The 22,918-nt window shown below is 38.7% G+C and overlaps 1 protein-coding gene across 2 annotated transcripts; it reads left to right on the top strand.

The window, feature by feature from the left end:
* The first annotated feature begins 190 nt into the window (after window positions 1–190).
* ago2 (argonaute RISC catalytic component 2) lies at window positions 191–22,670 on the top strand. 2 transcript variants are annotated; one of them, XM_044335552.1, is made up of 20 exons: window positions 191–587; window positions 1,744–1,791; window positions 3,556–3,736; window positions 3,871–3,991; window positions 4,112–4,293; window positions 5,208–5,344; window positions 5,425–5,559; window positions 5,912–5,999; window positions 6,475–6,622; window positions 6,724–6,843; window positions 7,674–7,796; window positions 7,951–8,084; window positions 8,937–9,121; window positions 10,040–10,199; window positions 10,331–10,421; window positions 11,528–11,722; window positions 11,860–11,994; window positions 12,322–12,423; window positions 12,684–12,883; window positions 13,013–22,670. In XM_044335552.1, exons 1-20 carry the CDS (start codon window positions 569–571, stop codon window positions 13,119–13,121), a joined length of 2,613 nt encoding a protein of 870 aa, XP_044191487.1. In that variant the 5' UTR covers window positions 191–568; the 3' UTR covers window positions 13,122–22,670. The 2 variants fall into 2 exon arrangements, with proteins under 2 accessions (XP_044191487.1, XP_044191486.1); XM_044335551.1 differs by having other exon boundaries at window positions 3,541–3,736.
* The last annotated feature ends 248 nt before the right edge of the window (window positions 22,671–22,918 follow it).

The raw sequence follows: 22,918 nt of genomic DNA, 5'->3' as shown, positions 1-22,918 counted from the left end.
TAAAAAATACAGAAATAAAAATACTACCTAATACTCCGTCGTAGGATTGGTACGTGTACAACAGTCTAAAATTTGAACACTGAATAAAAAATAATTCATGCATTTTTTTTTTTTTTTTTCATTTTTCTACAGACAATTTCGTTTCAAAATAAATTTCCAACATTTTAAACATTGCGGTGTTGCGCTAAAAACAACAACAATATTTTAAGAGCAATAATAGTCGCATAAATCAGACAAACTTCAGATTCAATTTCCGGAAGCTGAAAATACTGCTGCTGCCAAATCTGTGGCCGAAGACGGAAGACGTGGGAGGGAACTCTCTCGCTCTGCACGGGTCTTCCTGCGATTTTTTCTGTCGCGGCTCCTGTTTTGTGTGTTGGGGGGATGGGGTCGTGTCGAGGATGAGAGACTCCAAATATTTACCACCTTGGCAAAACTAAATATCTTTATTTCCGAACTGGGCTTCCCTCGCTCTTGTACATATAAATACTTTTCGACCACGCATGAGTTTGGGTGGAATTTGGCGACCGTAAAGTGGAGTATCTGTACACGCTAAAAAGTCGACAAAATGTATTCCTCTGCTGGAGGTAAGTGGCTAAGCATTAGCATCGGCTAAGTGATGTAGCTAAGACAAATTCAAACAGTTGCAGAATTTTGGTGCTTCGTTATATAAAAACATTGATAGATCAAATACTCGATTACTCGACTAATCGAGCTAGTTATTGCAGAACACGTCGTCCCAGTTTTAAGTTGGAAACATCAATAGTGGAGGCAAGCTTTAGCTAGCGTTCAACAACAACAAACTGCTGTTAGCCAAGTTAGCTTCAACGCTACCTCGTTCCTCGAACTTGTTGTTAGGGAGCTTCTCAAGCTAATTTATGTGTAGTGGAGTCGATTGGCTTAAGAATTTTTAAATAAGCAACCATTACAATCTTGAATGGTTACGATTTCAGTTTAAAATGTTTAACACTAAGCACGGGGGTTATAGCAATATTTAGCGGCCGACCATGCTATCTAATCTCATCACCAATCTTAGCCGTGGTTAGCTGGCAGTACCCAACTTACAATTTAGTCATGTAACATCGATTTTTCCTATGATATGTAAATGTCCTGACGCCATCAACTCTCTCTATGAATGTAACATCGAATTTATGACAGTGAACATACACGGAATAAACAGCAAGTATGCAGGAGAAGTTTGAGGTTAGGTACAGTTTGATCTCAATCATCAAATTTGCTGTATTTTTCTCTATTATTGCCTTTTTTCGGTTTGAGAAACAAACCATTAAAAAAAATAGCAACACTGGCGTATTTCACTAAAATCCAGTTACTTATGTTTGTTTTTTTTTTAATGTAGGATCATCCATTTTCTCTATGTGGCACTAAAATGAGAATTGACATGTAGCGTGAGGCTGGGTGTCTTCAGCAGAGTTAAGATTGCCAGCTTGCCCGATCCCTACTGTGTGCACATTGATAAGAGTTTTGTAAGGCACCCTTGATTGTGGAGGCGATATGTTTGAAATGAGGCAATAAAGGGTATGCATTACAAATGTACAATTAATGATAACCACCCTGTACTTTGCCTTCTTTGCAACTTGCAACATAAAGGAAATATGTGAACTTTTCTAACTAGATGTATGTCCTGTGTGAAGGACAAAAATGCAGGTTTTCAGCACTGTATATCTGATTACAATGTGCATGAGACAAAGAGCATTTATAACATGTCATTTTTGTCCTCTGTAGCCACCGAGATGCTTGAGGGACCCCGTCCCTCTGGGTCAGTAAGCTCTGGTAAGTTTTTCCCTTATACCGCTTTAAAGCCTCGTTCACTGTAAACAGCAACATTATGCTTTTTGCATCCTTCAAACATCACAATATGTACTCATTTTAAGTACAATTTGACCTTCTGACTGAACAATGAATTGTCCAGGAAATAGGACACAAGTAATTTGGCACTACAGGTGAGAATCTACAAAGAAGTCAATGTTGTTCTAGATAGTCAATTTCCTCAAAGCGCATCTCATTTTGAGCTCTGAATGGCAGTGCACATTTACACACTAAAAGGCATTCAGTAATCCCTACCATACACAACTAGGTTTTATGGGTGTTATTCTGCTTAAATGAACAGAGCTGGAGCACAAAGATAAGGCGCTGAAGGGAATGGAGCGTGTGCTCTGACAGTCTCACTGCAATATCTCCAGTTGCAGATGGGGAGCTTCTTGGTTCAACAGCTTTTGTCGTCTTATTCAGGAGAATACAAAGAAGGAAAAGTATCACAAAAAATCTCTACAGGTGTAAAAACAGCAGGATGGTGCTGATTTGGAGCTTGCAAGGGTCAGAATACTTGATTAGTGTTTTTATAGCTGATAATTAGAACAACAGTTTCAATTTTACTGAGCTTGTTGGTGCTAGCAATAAATCTTAAGTTTGGTACTTGCTGTGAGATATTAACTTGGAATATATATGCAATAAATTGAGTGAGTCTGTCAGCTGAAAGCCAAAACAATTTGTGAACTACACAGTGTTGTTTAGATGATGACTTGACTCGCTATCTCTTATTATTCACAAATCTCGTGAACACATAAAACTGCTGTGCTGTAGATGTAAAACAAGACTTGATTCTGCAACTGTGTGGCTCATGTCTCTCCTCAGATTCATTCAGAAACATATTTCAGCAGATATATTATTGTTTCAACAGCCTTTTTCCTTTTAGAGATTGGACAAAAAGAAAAGAAGTGCCCTGCAAGTGACATATTTGTCCAACCGCGCAGGAAGGGTTCATATCAACATCAGTAAACAAGAGAACTTGTACAGCTGGCTTGAAATGATGCCTGTTAGAGCTGGTCAAATGTTGACCCAGTTGCTCGCAGTATAATTTGGATCGTGCCCGTTGAGTCTTCCAATGAAATTTCAGATACATTGGCCTTAAATAAACAGAAGACTTTGGAGGTTGTGGTTTTCCTCAGACGGCGGCATCACTTGAAAGAAAGCCTACTAATTGACATGGTTAAACAGGTTGTGACATGTCGCACAAGACGAGTTTTAAGTCATTATTTAAACCATTAAAAAGAAGACGTAGACTGAAAAAAATAGAAGTTTTGCATCTCCAATCTGTCATTGAATATATAAATCAGGAAATTTTTCACTCCTGTTTTGTTAAAGGTTTTGTTTTGGGATTGCTTTGAAGTCAAAATTCATGATCCAAATTTGAACAAATGGATAGCCTCACAACCAAAATTTCAAATACAGGATTGTAACCTGCTGTCACTCTCAGATTTAATGACTCGTGTTGTATCCTGATGCAGTGAAACTTGTCTATCATGTTTGTTAACTAAGTAGTAAAACAAACTTTTGTTTTCCACCACGACCAGCTGAGAAACACACAATGCTTATGTTTAATCTGTAAGTGAAAGTATTGAGTGAACATACATGTTATTTATGTAATCAAAAATACAGTTTGGGGTTTCACAATCTTGGGTAAATGTCTGGTACCTGTACAACGCGATCCTAACCACGCGCTTTGTCACTTTCACCCATTTGACCCATCCGATTCAGAACCCCCATCTTCCCCAGTGCCAGAATATGTGTTCAAGCCACCATCACGGCCAGACTTTGGCACCATGGGCAGGACAATCAAGCTCCAGGCCAACTTCTTCGAGATGGAAATCCCCAAACTGGAGGTCTACCACTATGACATCGACATCAAGCCTGAAAAATGTCCCAGGAGGGTCAATCGGTATGTACGAGCGCTACCTCATCGGCAGCCTCTGTCTGACTTTTGGTAGATAGATTAGTGGCTCATTTTCTGTAATGATGTCATTATAGACAAATTACAAAGTGGTAATTTCTCGGTTTCATTTCGCCTCTCAGAGAAATTGTGGAGCACATGGTCCAGCACTTTAAAACGCAGATCTTTGGCGATCGAAAACCAGTGTATGATGGGAGGAAGAATTTGTACACTGCCATGCCCCTGCCCATCGGCAGAGACAAAGTACGTATTTTTCCAGGACAACCTGCAACAATGAAATCACATTAACGTGTGCTAAAGCTACAGAAAAATATCACAACATTTCCCCGTTTCGTACTCTTTTCTTGCCCATCAACCACACAGGTGGAGCTTGAGGTGACCATTCCCGGCGAAGGCAAGGACCGCAGCTTCAAAGTTTCCATCAAGTGGGTGTCCTGCGTCAGCCTGCAAGCTCTGCATGAGGCACTCTCAGGACGGCTACCCAGCGTCCCCTTTGAGACCATCCAAGCCTTGGATGTGGTCATGAGACATTTGCCCTCTATGAGGTAGGAATTTCATTGTTGAACATTGATCTATTAATGGATGATGGATTGTCTTTATAGGTTATCATTCTTGGCATATTTGTCTTGAGGATAATCTTTGAAAATTTGAAGCATAAACAATGTAAGTTCATTTATACAATGGGATATAATATGACTAATTATCCAGTTGAATACAAATAAACATGATTCAGTTTCAAGGATCACCCTAATAAAGTTAACAACCTTCAAGAAAATACATACATATTTCATTAATTTAATATTCTGGGTGTTCAATCACTACGTCCCAGGCAGAGATTAGTTTCTGTTTGTTTTAGTATGGTTGAACTATCAGCATTTAGAGACTTGAAATCTGCATATAATAGATGATTTGTTGTGGTAAACAAGTATATTTTGTCCACAATAAAATTCTTATTGCATATTAATGCAAAAATTAAAATTAATGTATACTTAGTGATGGAGACTATACAAATTGTAGTTTATGGGGGAACCCATAATGGTCACATAATCATCTGTAGCATCTTCATATATCCTCTGTTACAGATCTTCCTCCTGTTTCTTTAATAACTGCCTTTCTTTTAACCAGTTTGGTGAATGGCTTCTGTCGCTCAGAACTAAAGCTGCAACGATTAGTCAATTAATCAATTAGTTAATCGGCAACTATTTTGGTAATGGATTAATTGTTTTAGTCATTCTTTAAAGAAAAAGTTCGCTGTTTTCAGCTTGATGATTAAACGCTTTTCTTTGTCATACATTCTAGTAAAATAAGACATTTGAAGACATTGCCTGTGACGTTTTATATTGACATATGACATTTAATAGACAAACAATTAAACAAGAAAATAATCTGCATAATGTAAGTAATTGTTAAGTTGCAGCCCTACTATTTATTACTCAGACCGTGTGATTGGTTGTTACAGGTATACCCCAGTGGGCCGCTCTTTCTTCACTCCCTCAGAAGGGTGTTCGAACCCCCTCGGTGGAGGCAGAGAGGTTTGGTTTGGCTTCCACCAGTCTGTCAGGCCCTCCCTTTGGAAAATGATGCTCAATATTGACGGTAATTTTCATATTGTTTGTGCGCAAGTTGGAAGTAAAGTTGTTTCCTGTGTATTAAATTTCAACCTGCTTGTTTTGCAGTTTCGGCCACTGCATTCTACAAAGCCCAGCCTGTAATTGAGTTCATGTGTGAGGTCTTGGATTTCAAAAGCATTGAAGAACAACAGAAGGCCTTAACAGACTCTCAAAGAGTGAAGTTTACTAAGGAAATCAAAGGTAATTAAAGTGCAGGAGCTCACCTGCTCTTTGCCTGTCAGATTAAAATTTGTTTTACTTTCTGGGTGAAATATATTAAGAATAAGTGTGTGAGTCTTAAGATACAATTCATTCTCAACTAGGGGTTAGAATTTGATTCAGTCCTTAACTGATCAGTCTGTTTAATGTTGTCAAAGATAATTTTGCTTCTAAAGTCTCTTCTAAATCTTGATTTTTATGCCTGATTAGTTCAAATATTTTTGTTTTTTCTCATCATGTGAAGAGTTGAAAGTCTTTTGTCCAGTGGTCATTCAATACTGTGGTTTGGAAAACTCTGTTAACTGTTACACTGTGTTGTGATTCCTTCCACCAGGCCTGAAGGTGGAGATCACTCATTGTGGGCAGATGAAGAGGAAGTACAGAGTGTGCAACGTGACTAGAAGACCAGCCAGCCACCAAACGTAAGAATGCTCTTCTGTCTCTGGGGTTCACTGTTTGAATAAAACATGCACGGCAGCAACAGGAAAACTGTTAAATAAAATAAACTAAAATATAAAATACAGCTAACTTGATTTGTACTGGGAGATGAAGGCATGTTACTCCACCGATAACCAAATATAGACTACTTATTATTTAAAAAGCATGACTTGTGTCGATGATGCTTAGTGATACTAAAAATTGTGACAAACCGGTGTGATAATTCCACTACTTTGACAAGCGTGTGGAGTCAAGATATTTAACAGGCATACTGAGTGTTTCATTTACTGTTGAAACGTGTTTTTGCTTATGTGGATTCAGAAATGTGACTCATTGACTGGCAAAGAAAAAAAAAAAGATGATTCTTGTCAAGTCTTTGTGTATCTTATCAGATTGTATAAAAGGAGCTGCTGTATTTTTTCCCCCCTTTTTTATTTTTCTGGTACGTGCTTCCTTCAGGTTCCCCCTGCAGCAGGAGAACGGCCAAACTATCGAATGCACAGTAGCACAGTACTTCAAAGACAAGTACAAGCTCATCCTGCGATACCCGCACCTCCCGTGTCTACAGGTGGGACAGGAGCAGAAGCACACCTACCTACCTCTAGAGGTAAGCTGTCACCAACCTCTTGTGCTTACTTGTGTTTTTGCTTTTAGGAAAAAAAAAAAAAAAGAGCTGATTCACTAAAACCTGTTCTTTTCTTTGTCCAGGTGTGTAACATAGTGGCAGGACAGCGCTGCATCAAAAAGCTGACAGACAATCAGACCTCCACTATGATTCGTGCCACAGCCCGATCAGCACCAGACCGTCAGGATGAGATCAGTAAACTGGTGAGCCTATGAAAAATATATTTACTGAATATAACACCAGATTTCTGCCACTTTGTGAACACAATAAGGCGTTTGCCCATTGGTCCATGGCCAGTAGCAAACCAACACAGTAAAAGTAAAATTCATTGTCAGTTCAAACCAAAAAAAATATGGTTGTAGCCTGTTTGTGACACATAACTCCACACAACAGAACAGAACATGCACACATGCCAGCCACTCCTGCCAACAAATATTCTTACCATTCATTACTATTCTTACTTGTTGCCAGCCGCGTCACTGTCACAAGCACAATGGTCCAATGTAATAATATCATTATCAGTCATAGCTGTAAGAGAAACTTTAATGATAGTTGTTATGGTTTAAGGAACAAGTAATCTTTAGTGACCGCATGGCCTGTTTCTTGCCATATTTTCAGGAACAGGTTTCAGTGGACTGTTTGGGTGAGATAAGACAAAGGTTGTGACCAAGTTTTTCAGCTTGACAACCGAGGACAGGCCCAGTTGTGTTTGTTGATTGGCTGCCGGGGAGGGGTTCGGGAAGTGTATCAGTACTTTCAGCCAGTTACAATGTTCAGTCATTAATAATTTATACATATAGTATCTAGACATCAACACCTACTTCTCTCAGAAGTAAAGGATCGTTGTGAATAAAGATCATATTTACTGATGTTTTTTTTAATAATCGGCTTTAGTAGGTTTCATAAATATGCAATGCAGAAATGTGTACAACTGCTATATTTGCCTTGTGTATCTTTCTAACAGCCCTTTAAGAAATCTTAACTCAGTCGTATCATAGATATTCACAAATATATAACTATAACATCATTTCAGATGAGAAGTGCCAACTTCAACACTGACCCTTACGTTCGTGAATTCGGAGTGATGGTGAGGGACGAGATGACAGAAGTGAACGGCCGCGTCCTACAAGCACCTTCCATCCTGTATGGGGGCAGGGTATGTTGATCGCCAGTTTTGTTTGGCGAAGTGGAATTAATGTACCCGCATGTTGCTGCAGCACAAACTTTTTTTTTTTAGAGCCATTGCTTTTAAAGAATTATTGGTATAACGTTGTTAGTGCTAATAAGGCTGCTTTCATTATAATTTGCAGAACAAAGCAATAGCTACACCCATCCAGGGGGTATGGGACATGAGGAACAAGCAGTTCCACACTGGCATTGAGATCAAAGTGTGGGCCATTGCATGCTTTGCACCACAGAGACAGTGCACTGAACTCCTGCTCAAGTAAGTGAGATACATAGAGAGCATGTGCTCAAGCGTATTGCATATGTGTTTCATGCTAATATGAATGTATGCCATTGTTGAAACTTGAAACTTGTCGGGTTTGACAGCAGTCAGAACCATAATTGAATGGCTGGGAGTGAAAATTTGTGAGTGTAGCGCGGGCCCTGAAACATACCACACAGAATGACACATTGAGCTATTTTGTGCATAGTTAAATTTGAAAATGTGTCACCAGTAATTCACAACTTCACGCGAGTGTGAGCCAAAGTTTCAAATGTTGCAACAACAGCAGATGCTGTCTTATTTGATTTGTGCTTCTTTCATTCTGTCATGACTGTCATGTCGGCCCAGTTTATCGAGTCTCTTGTGGTATTGCCCCCCTGAGGACTGAAGTATTTTAGCTCTATGAGCACATGTTGAGAATGTACAGCTGTGCCATGCATTTGCGATGCCTTAGCAAGGTTTTTTCCGTTTGCATTTGTGTACTTATATGGTATGTTTCAAGTGTTATATCCATATCAAGACTTAAAGGTCCCATTTTATCTGAGTGTCATGGTTTTCTTTTCAGATATAATTGTGGCTCAGAATAAACATAATTAATATTAATATTTTCTGCACATTCTTCAGTTAAAAAAATGTTTCATGCCGTTAAATTTAATTAAGGTACACAAGGTAACTTGGCAACAATATTGGACAGTTAAGTATCTACCAAGTACATATTTGAAGCATTTTTCTACTTGACATGTTCTTGATTTTGCTTTTATGGTTGGCTGTTAACCTATCATCTCAAGTAATCTGAAGTGATGCACACTAAACTGTAAATTATAAAAAAAAGTTCCTCGTCTGTCTCAGAGCATTCACAGATCAGCTTAGGAAGATCTCCAGGGACGCAGGGATGCCCATCCAGGGTCAGCCTTGCTTCTGTAAGTACGCCCAGGGTGCGGACAGCGTGGAGCCCATGTTTAGGCACCTCAAGTACACATACCAGGGCCTCCAGCTGGTCGTAGTCATCCTACCGGGGAAGACGCCTGTTTACGGTGAGCGATGCACTCATACATTCTGTTTGTGTCATTATAGAGGAACATGTATTTTCTTGCAGCAGAGATTTGAGAGATCTTCCTGGACATTTATATTTTAAAGTTAAGTGAAATCCTAACTGAGGATTACTCATACTCTAAATATTAGCTCATACCCAACAACTGTCAAACTCTGAACAGAGCTTTTTCCACAAGTTAAAGTTTTCCATCACTCAGGGCTGCTAATAATGATCATTTTGTTTTAGTGTGAAATCACAATTTATCACATGTATTCATTTATTTCTGGAGATAAGATAAACTTTCTCCCCCTGAAAGCAGCTTTGCTTCTTAAAGCCAAATATAAATAACATTTGACCAAATAATAATGTCATGACAGCATGTAATTAGGGTTGGACTACTAGTTGTTTAAAACAGAAGTGTCAAGCTAAATGACATCAGAAACTCTACTTTAAACTCTCCTTACTTGAACTTGCTGTGGCAAAGCTTTGCTTAAAACAAACACTTCATAAATGAATCTTGTCTCTAAATCAGTGAAGATTTGTGTGATTACAGAGTGTTCACTCCTACTTCAAGCTCTGGCAGTTGGTCTGGTGTATCTGAACATGCCTGCTGCTTCAGTGCCTGCTGAGCAAGTTTTACTGCTTCTATTTCTGCTTTAGGAATGAACTACAAGGACATAAGGAGTAAATAAAGCTACATTCTCTCTATGATTCTTCCCATGTACTTCCCAACTCACTTAAAACATTCCGCACGTAACAACAAAATTAAAGGATTTACCCCAATAGAGAACATTTGTATTATACTTTCAGGTTGCCAGTGAGGTGGACCTAACAATGCCTCCAAGAACTCTAAATACAAAACATTAGTATTGCGTGATCATCTTTAATTTATTGATGTATCCGTCTATGTGTGTTGTAGCTGAGGTGAAACGTGTTGGAGACACAGTCCTTGGCATGGCCACACAGTGTGTGCAGGTGAAGAATGTTCAAAAGACGACACCTCAGACCCTCTCCAACCTCTGTCTGAAGATTAACGTCAAGCTGGGCGGCGTCAACAATATCTTACTCCCGCAGGGCAGGTCAGTGGAGATATCACTACACCCCTTACTGAAATCTGAAGTAACCCTTATCACATTTTGTAAACTCTTTTCAAGTTTTGTAAGAATGTTTTTGTGTTAAATTTCACCTGTGCTCTGTGTTCTTGTTCCAGGCCGTTGGTGTTCCAGCAGCCTGTGATCTTCCTTGGTGCAGATGTGACTCATCCGCCTGCAGGAGATGGAAAGAAGCCTTCTATCGCTGCTGTAAGAAACATCAAACAAAACACAGTACAATGCAGCATAAGTCACTTCCCTTCATACATAAGTATGTGTAATGTAAAAGGATCTTTCAATGGGCCAAAATTATGGAAAATTATCACTCAGCTCTACAGAACTTTTTGGCTGGACTGCAAGAGTGGGGCTATGTGGTTGTCTGTGAGGGATGAGGTTTACCATTGGTTGGCTGGCCATGTGTTGGAGTTTCCTCATTGGCTGTTGCTCTTTCAAAATGAATCGGTGCAAACAGTTTTCTAGTATGTCATCGGAGGGTGTTTACAGCACTTCATTAATATGGATGAGCTACTAATGATTTTCACTCGCACACTGTGTGAGCACAATAACACCCTACGTTATTGTGGATTTTCTTAAGTCATCCTCCCTCTCTTCGTTCTTCAAAGGACATCTACGTGAAAGGTACAAGAGTAGCGTAGCTCCGTTAGGGAATAAGGCAGTGCGTGTGCGGGTATGTGTGTGTAAATGTGCGTGTGTAGTTGCGCGAGCGCAGAGGGCGAGCAGCAGAAACATGACGTGAACGCGAGCGGAGCAGAAGAAAAAAATTTAGCAGTAAGTTGTCAATCTGGCAGTAAATGTACAGTACAGGCTGTTTGTCAGTTAATAAATGCTGCAGCTCCTCAAGACAAAGAAAATACTCACCTATCGAAGGGGGTTAAGGTGGACCAGCAATTCTCATTTTAGTGTCAATCTCAGCCGCTGTTTGACAGGGAACAGAGAAACGTCTAGCCGATGAGCTCCGTATTTTATTGTATTTTACTCGAATTTACTGACATTAGCCCCCAGGAAATCACATTATAGACACTACCACTGACTATGAGTATAGTACGGTTTGAGTATACTAGGTTTTGACCTGGTCTTGTTTGTCTTGTTTAACTTCCCACACACTAAAAGTATGGTCATGCCTGAGCTGCTATCATCAACTCCTGTAGCAGCACAAAACACTCCAATAAACCACTTTTACACTACCAATTTACTTTTATGTTTTGTTTACCCTTAAATTTATAACATTGTATTATATGTAAATTTCATTCATTCCCTCTAGTTGGTACTAAATGATATTTGCTTTTCCTCTTCAGGTCGTTGGCAGTATGGATGCCCATCCCAGCCGATACTGTGCCACAGTCCGGGTACAGCAGCATCGCCAGGACATCATCCAGGACCTGGCCACCATGGTGAGGGAGCTGCTCATCCAGTTCTACAAGTCTACCCGCTTCAAACCCACCCGAATCATCTACTACCGCGACGGTATCTCTGAGGGCCAGTTCAACCAGGTGATATATCAGGCATGATGAAGAACAGTCTACTAAATATTAAAAATATGTAGACACATTTATTTAGACAGGTCCACAAGAAAAACTTGTCGATCTGCCAGTGGTTTTTGCTAATTCCTGTGTTGTTATACTTGCAGGTTCTTCAGCATGAGCTGCTGGCGATCCGCGAGGCCTGCATCAAACTAGAAAAGGACTACCAGCCCGGTATCACCTTTGTGGTCGTGCAGAAGAGACACCACACAAGACTGTTCTGTATGGACAGGAACGAGAGGGTCAGTATTATCACTGGTTGGTAATTTTGCCAAAATAAGAGAGAGCTCAAGAGGGAGACCACAGTGATGTAACTTGATTTGGTATTTAATTGTAAAGAATATAAGGTTATTGACACTAGTTATGACTTTGCCATTTAAACCCGTAGTTGCCAATGAAATTCCCCATTCTTGGAAAAAATTCCTTCTCAGTCAAGAAAGTTGTCCCAAGATCAAATTTCTTCGTGGCTGTTTTGCCTCCCACAAAATTAAGTTTGCAGTCTAGACCTTGAAGCTTAAACATTGTATAATAATGTTTGCACCACAACATTTTTTTTGGCATTTCTGCAGGTGGGGAAGAGTGGAAACATTCCTGCAGGCACCACAGTCGACACCAAAATCACTCACCCATCAGAATTTGACTTCTACCTTTGCAGTCACGCTGGTATACAGGTAAGAACTGAATTAGGATGAGCTTCAATTGAAGTAAGGACCGAAAGCAACCTATGTGCCTGTGGATTCTGTAAAAAAAAAAGACATTGTTATTTAAGTTGCAAATTAAGTGGATTTTGGCAGTACATTATCTGCTATATCTGTAGTTTTTTAGTTCTAGGAGCTTAATTGCAAGTGATCTATATGAAAACCACCAGATTTTTAATGTTTCACCCTGTGATCACAGAAGCAACACCTTCACCAGTTTTCATTCTTTGCAGGGTACCAGCAGGCCGTCTCACTACCATGTGCTCTGGGACGACAACCACTTCTCTTCAGATGAACTGCAGGTCCTCACATACCAGCTCTGCCACACCTATGTGCGCTGCACCCGGTCAGTTTCCATCCCAGCACCAGCCTACTACGCGCATTTGGTGGCTTTCCGTGCTCGCTATCACTTGGTGGACAAAGAGCACGACAGGTAAGGACTCAGAACCATTTACTACGTCACAGACATTTGCCAGCTTTTTGAATTGCTATCTCTATAGATATTATAATGAATCAAGACAGCGTTTACACTATTGTAATTCTTAAAAAAATGCTGTTTCAGTGCTGAAGGCAGTCATACATCAGGCCAGAGCAACGGTCGTGACCACCAGGCCTTGGCTAAGGCCGTTCAGATCCACCAGGACACCCTGCGCACCATGTACTTTGCCTGAGAGCACACAACCCCAGGTTGGCGTGGGTGAGACCTCATTGATGGAACACACTACCCCTCGCTGTCTTACTGTCAGCTGTAGATAGCATCACAGTGTTTTCACATCGTGATCTCCCTACCTAACACACCTGTCAGTTACCAAGTATGTCTACAATTGTACTTCAGCCCACATGTGAAAGCCCCTGACCCACCCAAACCAAGCCAGCTATTAGACTGTAAGATGCAAAAAGAATTCCTCTTTCTATTGGTTTGAGCTGGAAGAGGTTTTATTTTCATGTTGTGCATTAGTGTGTATTTGTATTTGTTGTAGGGAAACATGTTGCAAAGTATGAAAGGAAACAGAAACGTGTGTACACCGATACACAAAATCTAGCATTTGTAAACTAGTGGGCAGTATCATTATACAGCGGGGTGATTTTTATAATTTAGAAGAAGCCGTTCACCCTCCTTCTCCTGTTTTTATTCTGTCTCGGTGCTTTAAGGGCGAAGGCGGCATCAAAAGATGGTGGGGGCACGTTCACTGTTCATTTGCCTAATAATTTGCTCCTCTGACAAACATTATTTATCAGCCAATCAAAGCAAAGTGCACTGACCAGAATGGGTACTTCAATCAGGACATAAGTACTTAACACATTTAGGGTTGTGTGAGATTTTCACATAGGGCACTATGTGATTTAAAAAAAAAAAAAAAAAAAAAAAAAAAGTGCCATTTGAGACCACCTTTCTGTTGTCATTTCTATGTAAAACTATGAATTATTTGACCCACATGTGCTGGGTTTTCAGTATTTGTCCTTGATTGACACTGACGACCATTTTATGCCAAATCTGGGACAACTTACTAAAGAAATCTTTGCATCAGATTTGTTATCAACCCTTGAACCAACACTTAGTTTATTCTAGATGGCTTTTAGAGACTGAAAGAACAGCGATTTTTTTTCTTCCCTGTTTCACGTATTAGTCTGAACTGATAAAGATGCACCAGTAACCTAATTCCCGTGCCGGTAAATAGTGTATTGGGACTGGTTCCCAACAAGGATACCTTTCTAATGTACTCTGAGCCGTGTTGATATAAGACACATGATGTAGAAATCAACACAGGGGAACACAATGACATTTTTTTTTTTGTTCCCTTCTGTTTTTATAGTCTATTTTAATTTCAATCATTTTTGTAATGAATATGCATGTAGCTGACTCATGTTTTAGACATTTAGGCATTTGTGACAATTGTTTTTCTTCCTTTATACGCATTAACCCAACTTCTATTTTTAATGTATATAGCAGCAGAATAGTGTTTCTGCAGTGTCTTTGTCAGAGCGGGATATTTGTGTGGCGTTTCGATATCCAGGCATTCGGTACAGTGGAGTGAAAGCTGCAACATTTTAGAGTTAAACTGATCGAAATTCCCTAAAAAAAGAAAAACCAACAAAAAACAAAAACCTTTTTGATTATAGTGTTTGCTCCAGGAATCCAGAATATTTGTCGCACAAAAGCTTGGGGTTTTATGCAAATGACTTTTTGTGAGTCTTTATACTATATAGTAATGTTGGTAATAAGGTATATTTTGAATAAGCTTTCAGCGGAGGTTGCTGAAAATATAGAGATGTTTTTTAAATGACTGGCCCACATGTAGTCTAAATTAACACTGTCTATTTGTATACATATTTTAAATGCAATTATTCTCTTGCCTTTTAAGACTGTTAAAGTCTTACTAATAATTCTAGACATTTCCTAACATCCCACCTAAATTTTACTACTAAGTTAAGCTGGCGAATGTTCACTTAGTCTTGATTTGGAGGCGAGTAGTCTATATTTTCTAACTATGCATCATTTTTAACCAAGAGATTTAGTAGTGGGGGGTCTCACATGAATTTGGGTCATTTATAGAGGTAGATAATCAGGGCTTTTTTTTTTTTCTTTTTTTTGTTAATGTTGTTTTTTAGCATGTCGCATTTAATAGCGTTTTCTTAGTGCTTTTCAGCATCTTCATACCTTTCTAAGGGATGAAGTATATACGTGGTCATTTGTAACATTGTAGATTTTATAGCCCGAAAGTCGGGCGTATCCTTTGTAACACACAAATCTTTCTTAGCCAAACAAGATTACAAACTTTTACATGATTAATATTCAAAAGACATGGAAGCACAAAAGGACATCTTGATTCTAGGTGCTAGAAGTTTTCACTGTAAACCACCTTAAATCCTCACTGGACTGGTCCGCAAGGCTTTTTAACTTGTATGCTAAACAAAAAAAAAAAACAAACAAAAAAAAAAAAAAAAGATGCTTCATCATTTTGAGGATCTTTCTCTCCCTCTGACGACCTGTCTGTGTTACCCTTTTTAACTCATTACCTGTAAAGCAACTATAAAATCCGACTGACTGTGTTTGTGGGGCATTTTGAAAATCACGTACTTGATATTTACTGTTATGATGTCAATATTGTTCTTATCGGTGCTGGTCTCACAACATGTAAATTTGGATGCACTTTTGATAGCAGAACGACGATTTCTATAGATGTGTGTGCCTCGATCGAAACGGGAGGCTCAGCCATATTGTGTGACACTGGTGTAATTGTATGGAAATGGCCGTGTGTTCTACCTCTTGTTACCTGTTTAAGTGTTATGGTAACATCACACTGCTGGCCATTTCTGTATAATTACCCCTGCTATCTGTCTAATTGGCATTGTTTGGAGTCTTGCATTGACGGCAGAGGTTTTAAACGCTTAGTATGCATGATGATGGTGAACACGCTTTTCTCAGTTTATATATAGTTGTGTGATTTTTCATAGTTTTACTCAAACTGATGTCAAGAGTGAATGTGTTTTTTTTTGTTTTTTTTTTCTCTTAGGGGTTTTGAGTGTTGAGCTGTACGACCAAATTCTTGAAGTGTGTTTTTATTCACACACAGCTTTCCCTTCTTTCTTTCCTTTTTATTCTATGCACCAATGAAACAACCTTTTATTTTTTTTTGACACCTTGATTTTCCACCTGACAAGTATAACAACAAATGAAAAGCCCACATCAGGTATGATTATTGCATATCCTTGGCTTGGATAAATTGTAAAAGTACTCCAGCGGTGCTGTTAGGTCGAATGTTAATCAAAGTTGCTCACAAGCGTAAACGATACAAAGAGAACAACCCCGTCAGCCTGGAAAAATATCAAGCTGATATTGAAATTCATGTGACTAGATGTTTGTAACACAGCAAGACCTCTAATCAGTTATTGTTTCCGTATGTAATCGTGCATTTAAGTCTTTCATTCAAGTTCAAGTGTGGCTGGATCGGAGCAAATGAGTCGGATGTGTTGATGTAGACCGAAAGGTGAGGTTCGTCGTCGGTTCTGTGCTCGGAAACGTGACTGTCTGTGTGACTGCAGGTGTTTTTGTAACGCCACAAAGATCCGTATTCGTCATTTAATCGAATGTTCAGTCTTGGGATTGTCTCTCAAAGGGATGCCTTGGTATGTGGTATTTTAGTTGGAGATGGTTAGGGGCAAGCTGGTCTTTTTGTGGGCAAAAAGTTTCTGTTTTTGACACTCAGTTTCCACATGATGTAGTAAGTCTCTTGAATAATAACTTACTAAAATTCAAAACATCAAAGTCTCCTTTTAGCAGATGGGTTTGTACTTCTTGTTACTGCTTCTTTATGTTTTACGTTACCTATACCAGCACCTTAGAATACCAGATCAGAATGGCATTGCTTTTCCTGGAAACAAAACTCAAAACATTTTACAATGTTGTTTTTGCACTAAACAAGAATGGACTTTGTAGCTGTTGCAGCATTAAGAGTATTTATCAGGTGACAGACAAGGCAGCCTCTTTTGTTTTTATTTAGAAAGGAGCAGTTGGCTTCGGTGGCTTGTCAAAAATAAATCTTGCGTGTGCAGCCAACAGGTCTGAGAGCCTCTATGTGCTCTGTATAGCCACGCCTGCTGATCAGGAGGGATTTTCCACCAAGCCAACCAACATCCAGCATTTTTCAGAAATATCCCGATGCCTTTTTTTTTTTTTTTTTTAAACGTTAAAAAGTGAGTGAAACTTGTAGTTGCGCGGGTGGGTTGCCTTTGTTTCAGTGGTGAGAGAGAAAGGTGCTTTTATGCAAAACAAACTGACAGCTGTTAAAATGAACTGATTGGCTGCGGATGATGAGGTTTGTGTGATTGCGTTGCTTGAGATGTGATGCCAAAGTGCTGTGTGAGGACGAAGTGTGTAGGAAGGTTTTACATGGTCACAGTCCCTGTTAGAGACTGCAGTGTGCATAGAAATCATGCTAAAATAACCACAGACTATACATATCAATATACAGAAGAGACGTTTTTTTTTTTTTTTTTTTTCTTACATAAATCTGCCTGACAATAATGCGCTAAATCAAGAATGTGTATGAAACCAATACTGAAAATAAGTACACCAGCCTGGATAAATGTGGCACTACTTTAATAGTTTAGTGGTGCCTGAGGTGCTTAGTTAGGCATTCAAAACACATGTGGCAGGAACCATCATGAAATAATAAGATACTTTTCTCCGATTCTTAAATTAAATGCACACATTCACCTCAGTTTGGCTGTTTTTCTGTGTCTTTTGGAGTGGCCAAAACTAGGACGAAGCAAGTTCTAGAAATGGCTGGTTTGTAAACTAAATGGCATATCATAAGCTAAGTTAATTGATCCGTTTATTTTATTTTCATGATACCAGGTTTTCTTCTTTTTGTAGATATGTTTTTTTTTTTTTTTTTTTTTTTTTAAATTTAGGGTTGAAAGAGGCTGAGATAAAATTGCTCCAAGTGTAACAATCAGCCTGTTTTTTACATTTTCAGCAGGATTGCTGGCTTTTGAATGCTCTTGGGATTTAAAAACAAAAACAAAACAGATTTCATATGAAGCAAAAACCTATACATCGACTTATTCCAAACCCTCTGTACAGTAATGTCTCTCCTCTCTGCCTCTCATCCGTCTCTTGTAGAGAAACTATTTCTGACATAAAGAAACCTCTTGTAGAGTAGAACCTATTTTCCTAGATCCAAATAACAATGAATGTACTTAGAGCCTGCGTGGTTTGTAATAGTGTATAGGCTATCCATCCAGTACATTTATACTCATATTTGCTTCTTGTGTACAGCCTTTTCTTTTTTATTTTTGTGTGTTTTTCTCTTATTTATAGGCTTAATTAAAGAAAAAGTATTATGTTTTCTTCTATTAATAATCTCATTGATTAGATATCGCCCACATCACAGCTGATATCATTCATCTTTTCACTGATTAACATGAAATACAAGTCTACAGTTGAGATGTCTTTCTTTGGATGTTAGCGACTGTAGTTTTAGTAGACAAACGTTTCACACTGGTGCAAAAAGTAGACATGATTTTTTCTGTTCTGGCGTCATGCTTGTGTGAGGTGCTGTAACATAAGAGCTGTGTGTGTATATATATGATGGTTGCTTTGGTGTGATCTTTGTTTGCTGTTAGATTTTTTTTTTTTTTTTTTTGGCTTCTGCTTAAGCCCTCAGTCTGATATTCCTGTCCAGTCCTTGCACAGTTGTCCTGTATAAATCCAAAAAGTCCTCCCTGAGTTCAGTTCACTCACTCATTTGTGCCATGCCACTTGAAAGCAAAGAAGCTTATGTTTTTCTTTGAGTGTTGCTCATGTTCCTTATGTTTGGCGATAGTATTACTACGCAGCTGTTTCTCCAAATTTAAAAAAATTGTTTTACAATTTACATGGCACTCTGTTGGCTTCAGCAGGCATCATTTTCCTGTTCCTATTCCTAGATAAACCTTTTCTGAAGCATAACTTTGTCCTTGAAAGTCAGTCTTTATCATGCCAATGTCCACCCAGTTACCTGAAGCCATGTGATACCGGTTTGGTTTTTTGCAATTTAAGCTTGCCTATATTGTTGTTTGCAGCTACAAATCTGAATTATTGGGTACAAATTCAAAAGGGGTACTGGCAGACCTGAGGGAAGAACTATTAACCTCTCATGTCCACTTGATGCCGCTACATCGCGTTTTGGTGCAGTACCATCTCCGCTGTGTTTTTTTTTTTTCACGTGGAGGCATTTTCAGGAAGCAGAGTCTTCAAGCACTTCGTTCTTCAACATTCGTATTTCCAATATTGATTGAAGTTGTTCCACCAACATGTTAAGCCATGCTAGCAGTGTGATAGCACTGTCAGTCTGATGGTTGATGAGTCCACCAATTTGGTCCGGACTGAAATACCTAAACAGCTATCGGATGGACAGGCATGACATTTTGTACAGACGTTCATGTTCACCAGAGGATGAATCCTAATGACTTTGGGGATCTTGACTTTTCCTCCAATGCTACCATGAGGTTAACATTTTCTGTCTTTGAGTGAAATATCTCAGAACTATTGGATGGATTCATGCCCCCCTCAGGATTTATGACCACATATCTAAAAAAAACTGACATTCCCATCAGCCTCAGTTATATTTAGTTTTTTGTGCTTGTTAGCAAATGTTAGCATGCTAACACAATAAACTTAGATGGTAAACATTATTATAACTGGTAAACATGTTAGCATTATTGTTGTTAGCATGCTGATGATAGCATTTAGCTCATAGCCTGATACACTGGCTAAAATTGCAACTGGTAGTTGCAACTGGTAGTACTCTGTTGGGCAGCTGTGAGAGAGCCAAAAACGCGACTCGGCTGCATCCAGTGGACATTGAAGGTTAGGCTTGTGGCTGTTGTAAATCTGACCGAACTGTTTCGGAGCTTCACCAAACCAAACCAATGCCATCCAGCTGATCTACATGAACCCAATCATGCAAGACTTGTGTGGGTATTTTTGTATTTTTCAAAGCATTTCTAGTCTTCTGAATGACTTGGCTTTTTACTTACCAACTTGGAAAAGAACTACCTCAGAGCAGTGTCCGGTGCTAGCTAATATTAGCCCTAATTTATAATAATGGTAACAAAATCAAAAATTGTAGTGACCAAACCAATACAAGCCAATATCGTGTGAGAGCACAGTTCTTTTTTTGAACCTTAATAAATGGAAAACTAAGTATCATGTATGACTGGTTGGTTGCTTTAGTTGGTTACATTTTAAGGGACCAAATTTTTGTAATTGGGAGGTCAAGTCTCATTGTTTCATGCAAGTCCTTCATTTTTCAAAAGACAGACAAAAACAACCCAGCGTTTGAAATAAACTGTAATCATGACTGGATCACATGTTGACAAATGTGCCATCATAATTGCTAATTCAGTATGACAGTGTGTTAATATTCCAGCAAAATGTTGGCGATATTGAGTCATGTTTATTGTGGCGTTAAAAGGTTTCATGGAAAGATGTATGTACAGCAATAATGTCAGCCTGTGGGCTGTGAATCGTTGGTAATTATTTGTTCGTCTTTACGCTGGTCAAGGCAACTCTCAGTAAACATCTGACTTTTAGTTAGCAGGACGATACTTTGCAAATGGGTAGATCAACGGATAATCTTTGTCTCCACTCCTGTAACCAGCTTTTTCTGTTTCTGTTTTACCGGAATGTTAAAATATCAAGGTTTCATACTGGATAGAGCCACTCCACGTGATCAAATGCCTACATTTCTCTGCCGTGTTAACCCAGTACTGCAATAAAATCAGGGAGGATGTCCCTGTCTCTTACTCTGTTCATTTCCACTTTCCTACGATTAGCCGGACGTCATTTGTGTTGAGGGTATAAGCAGTAGTTTTGCATGTGACAATTTACAAAGGGAATATACACATTTGAACATACTTTACGATGTCTCAAATCATTGTAAACTTCAACGAAAGGTACATATGAGGTCGTGTGGCAATGAACTTCAGATTGTTGTCATTTTGTCTCAACAGAAAACATCCAGCGTTGTTTGTAGTCGTTTTATGTGTGCCTTTTTTGTCGGATCTTTCTCTTCTCCATCTGCCCCAACTTTGGGTTTGTAAGTCCTTTTTTCCACATAAAGGTTTGACAAAAATTTGCCGCGCCACATAAACATAATTTCCATTTTTAATCATCATGCAACCTTTGCGTGTAGATGCTGCATAGAACGATCAGTATTTGTGTTTTGCACTTTCAAAGCAGTCTCAAAAAAAAATCGCCCACTTGAAGTTGGGCAGAAAGTAAAAAATAAATAACTGACGAGGTATTTTATGCTATCAATAGGAATTATAAGGAATAATATGACTTTGAAGAGCTTTTCTAAAAAGGTTGAGATATATATACATATATATATATATTCATGAAGTACCTCATAAGCCTGATATATGCTGCATTGACTTGTTTTTTCTTTAGTGTACTTCATATTGTCCAATAAAAATCTAATTTTCCCCTTTGGGAGGTTTGAATGTCACTGCAGGCTGTGCAAATGCCACAACCAGTTAATCTGATAGTTCTGTTGTAACAAAGGAGCTGTTGCACCTTGTGGCCAAATCATAATGTGTCATTTATGCAATTTATACGTAATCTCATCTGAATATTTCTCAGCTGTGGCCACATCATTTGTCTGTGTTCTGTCTTTTTGTTTTCGCATATTCTCTGTGTCTGTGTAGCCAAAAAAAAAATATCGGGTTTAGTTGACGAAGAGTTGCACCAAGCATCCTACGAGGCTCTGTGGTATAATATATATGACTGTTGACTCAGGTATTGCCGTGAAAGGGCTATATCTGCTTACTGTGTCCCTGCTCCAACTCCTCCTGCACCTTTGTCTTAAAATAGCCTTAGATCTACACGAGAGGTTCCTATTTGGCCTTAAAAGTTGAACAAATTATGCACTACAATTTCACAGACTTGACAGAGCTCAGTTCCCGTTCGGACCCTTTTTTTTTTTTTTCTTTTCTTTTCTTTTAAAGAGTTTGTGTCGTGTCATTGCCATGTTATCTACCTCCTATGAATGTAGGGGCTGTCCTGGAGATGTAGTCGACTGCAAAACTTTTTGATTTTCATGCTCATTTAAGGAAAACAGACAATCATCTGTAGATTCTTGAAAAATATAAAATATATTCCCCTATTCAGTCATAGAGCTGATTCCAGGACACTCCATTTTTCTTGATGTTTTTTCCCTCATTGGCCATTTTCATTTTATACTTCGTGATATTTTTTTTTCTTCGTTGTAAGCCATGATGGAGAAGCAAAGTGACCAAAGTCTCTTGGCAAAGGCAGCGCTGCACAGCCTCGTGAATTCAAACCTCCCTTCATTTGTGTCATGATGAGCTCAATTTTGAGTTGTTGTTTTTTTTTTTTTTTCGTTTTTTTTTCTCTTTTCTCTTCTCCCTTATTTAAACCACGACATGCCAAAACTGAATTTGCTGTCATTCCTGTTCTGGTGAGGGTCTTTATGTTGCTGATTTTAATTTGTTCACATCCACTGCTAAGCTCCTTGTTCTTGTTGTTGTAAAGTTGTAAGCTTTGATTTCTATTTTACATTTCCTTATTTTTTGTTAACAATTATGCTTACAGAACACAAGATATGCTGTAAACCCTGTTAGGACATAATGTGAATACGTATCACTTAATATAGTTCACTCTTTTGGCTTGACTGTAAGTTGCGTTAATTAATAAAAATATTTAAAAAGTTTTCCGGCTGTGTTGTGACCCTTTTTTCACAATTTTCTTAATGTGTTGTTTTCATGCTCAGATTTAGTCATGGTGTGATTCATTTTTGAAATTGTGCGCACAATATCAAATTTTTCAAGAACATTTAAGCTTGCTTAATCTATTAAAGGACCAGTTCACCCAAATCACAAAACATTTTATCTCTTACCTGTAGTGACTAGCAGCATCTAGCCATGCAGATTGGCCATTTTCATATTAATATCAGCGGTC

The sequence above is a fragment of the Thunnus albacares genome, chromosome 19 (genome assembly GCF_914725855.1).
Source record: "Thunnus albacares chromosome 19, fThuAlb1.1, whole genome shotgun sequence".
In the NCBI taxonomy this organism is placed as follows: Eukaryota; Metazoa; Chordata; class Actinopteri; order Scombriformes; family Scombridae; genus Thunnus; species Thunnus albacares.
This window is presented reverse-complemented; position numbering and strand designations above follow the sequence as displayed.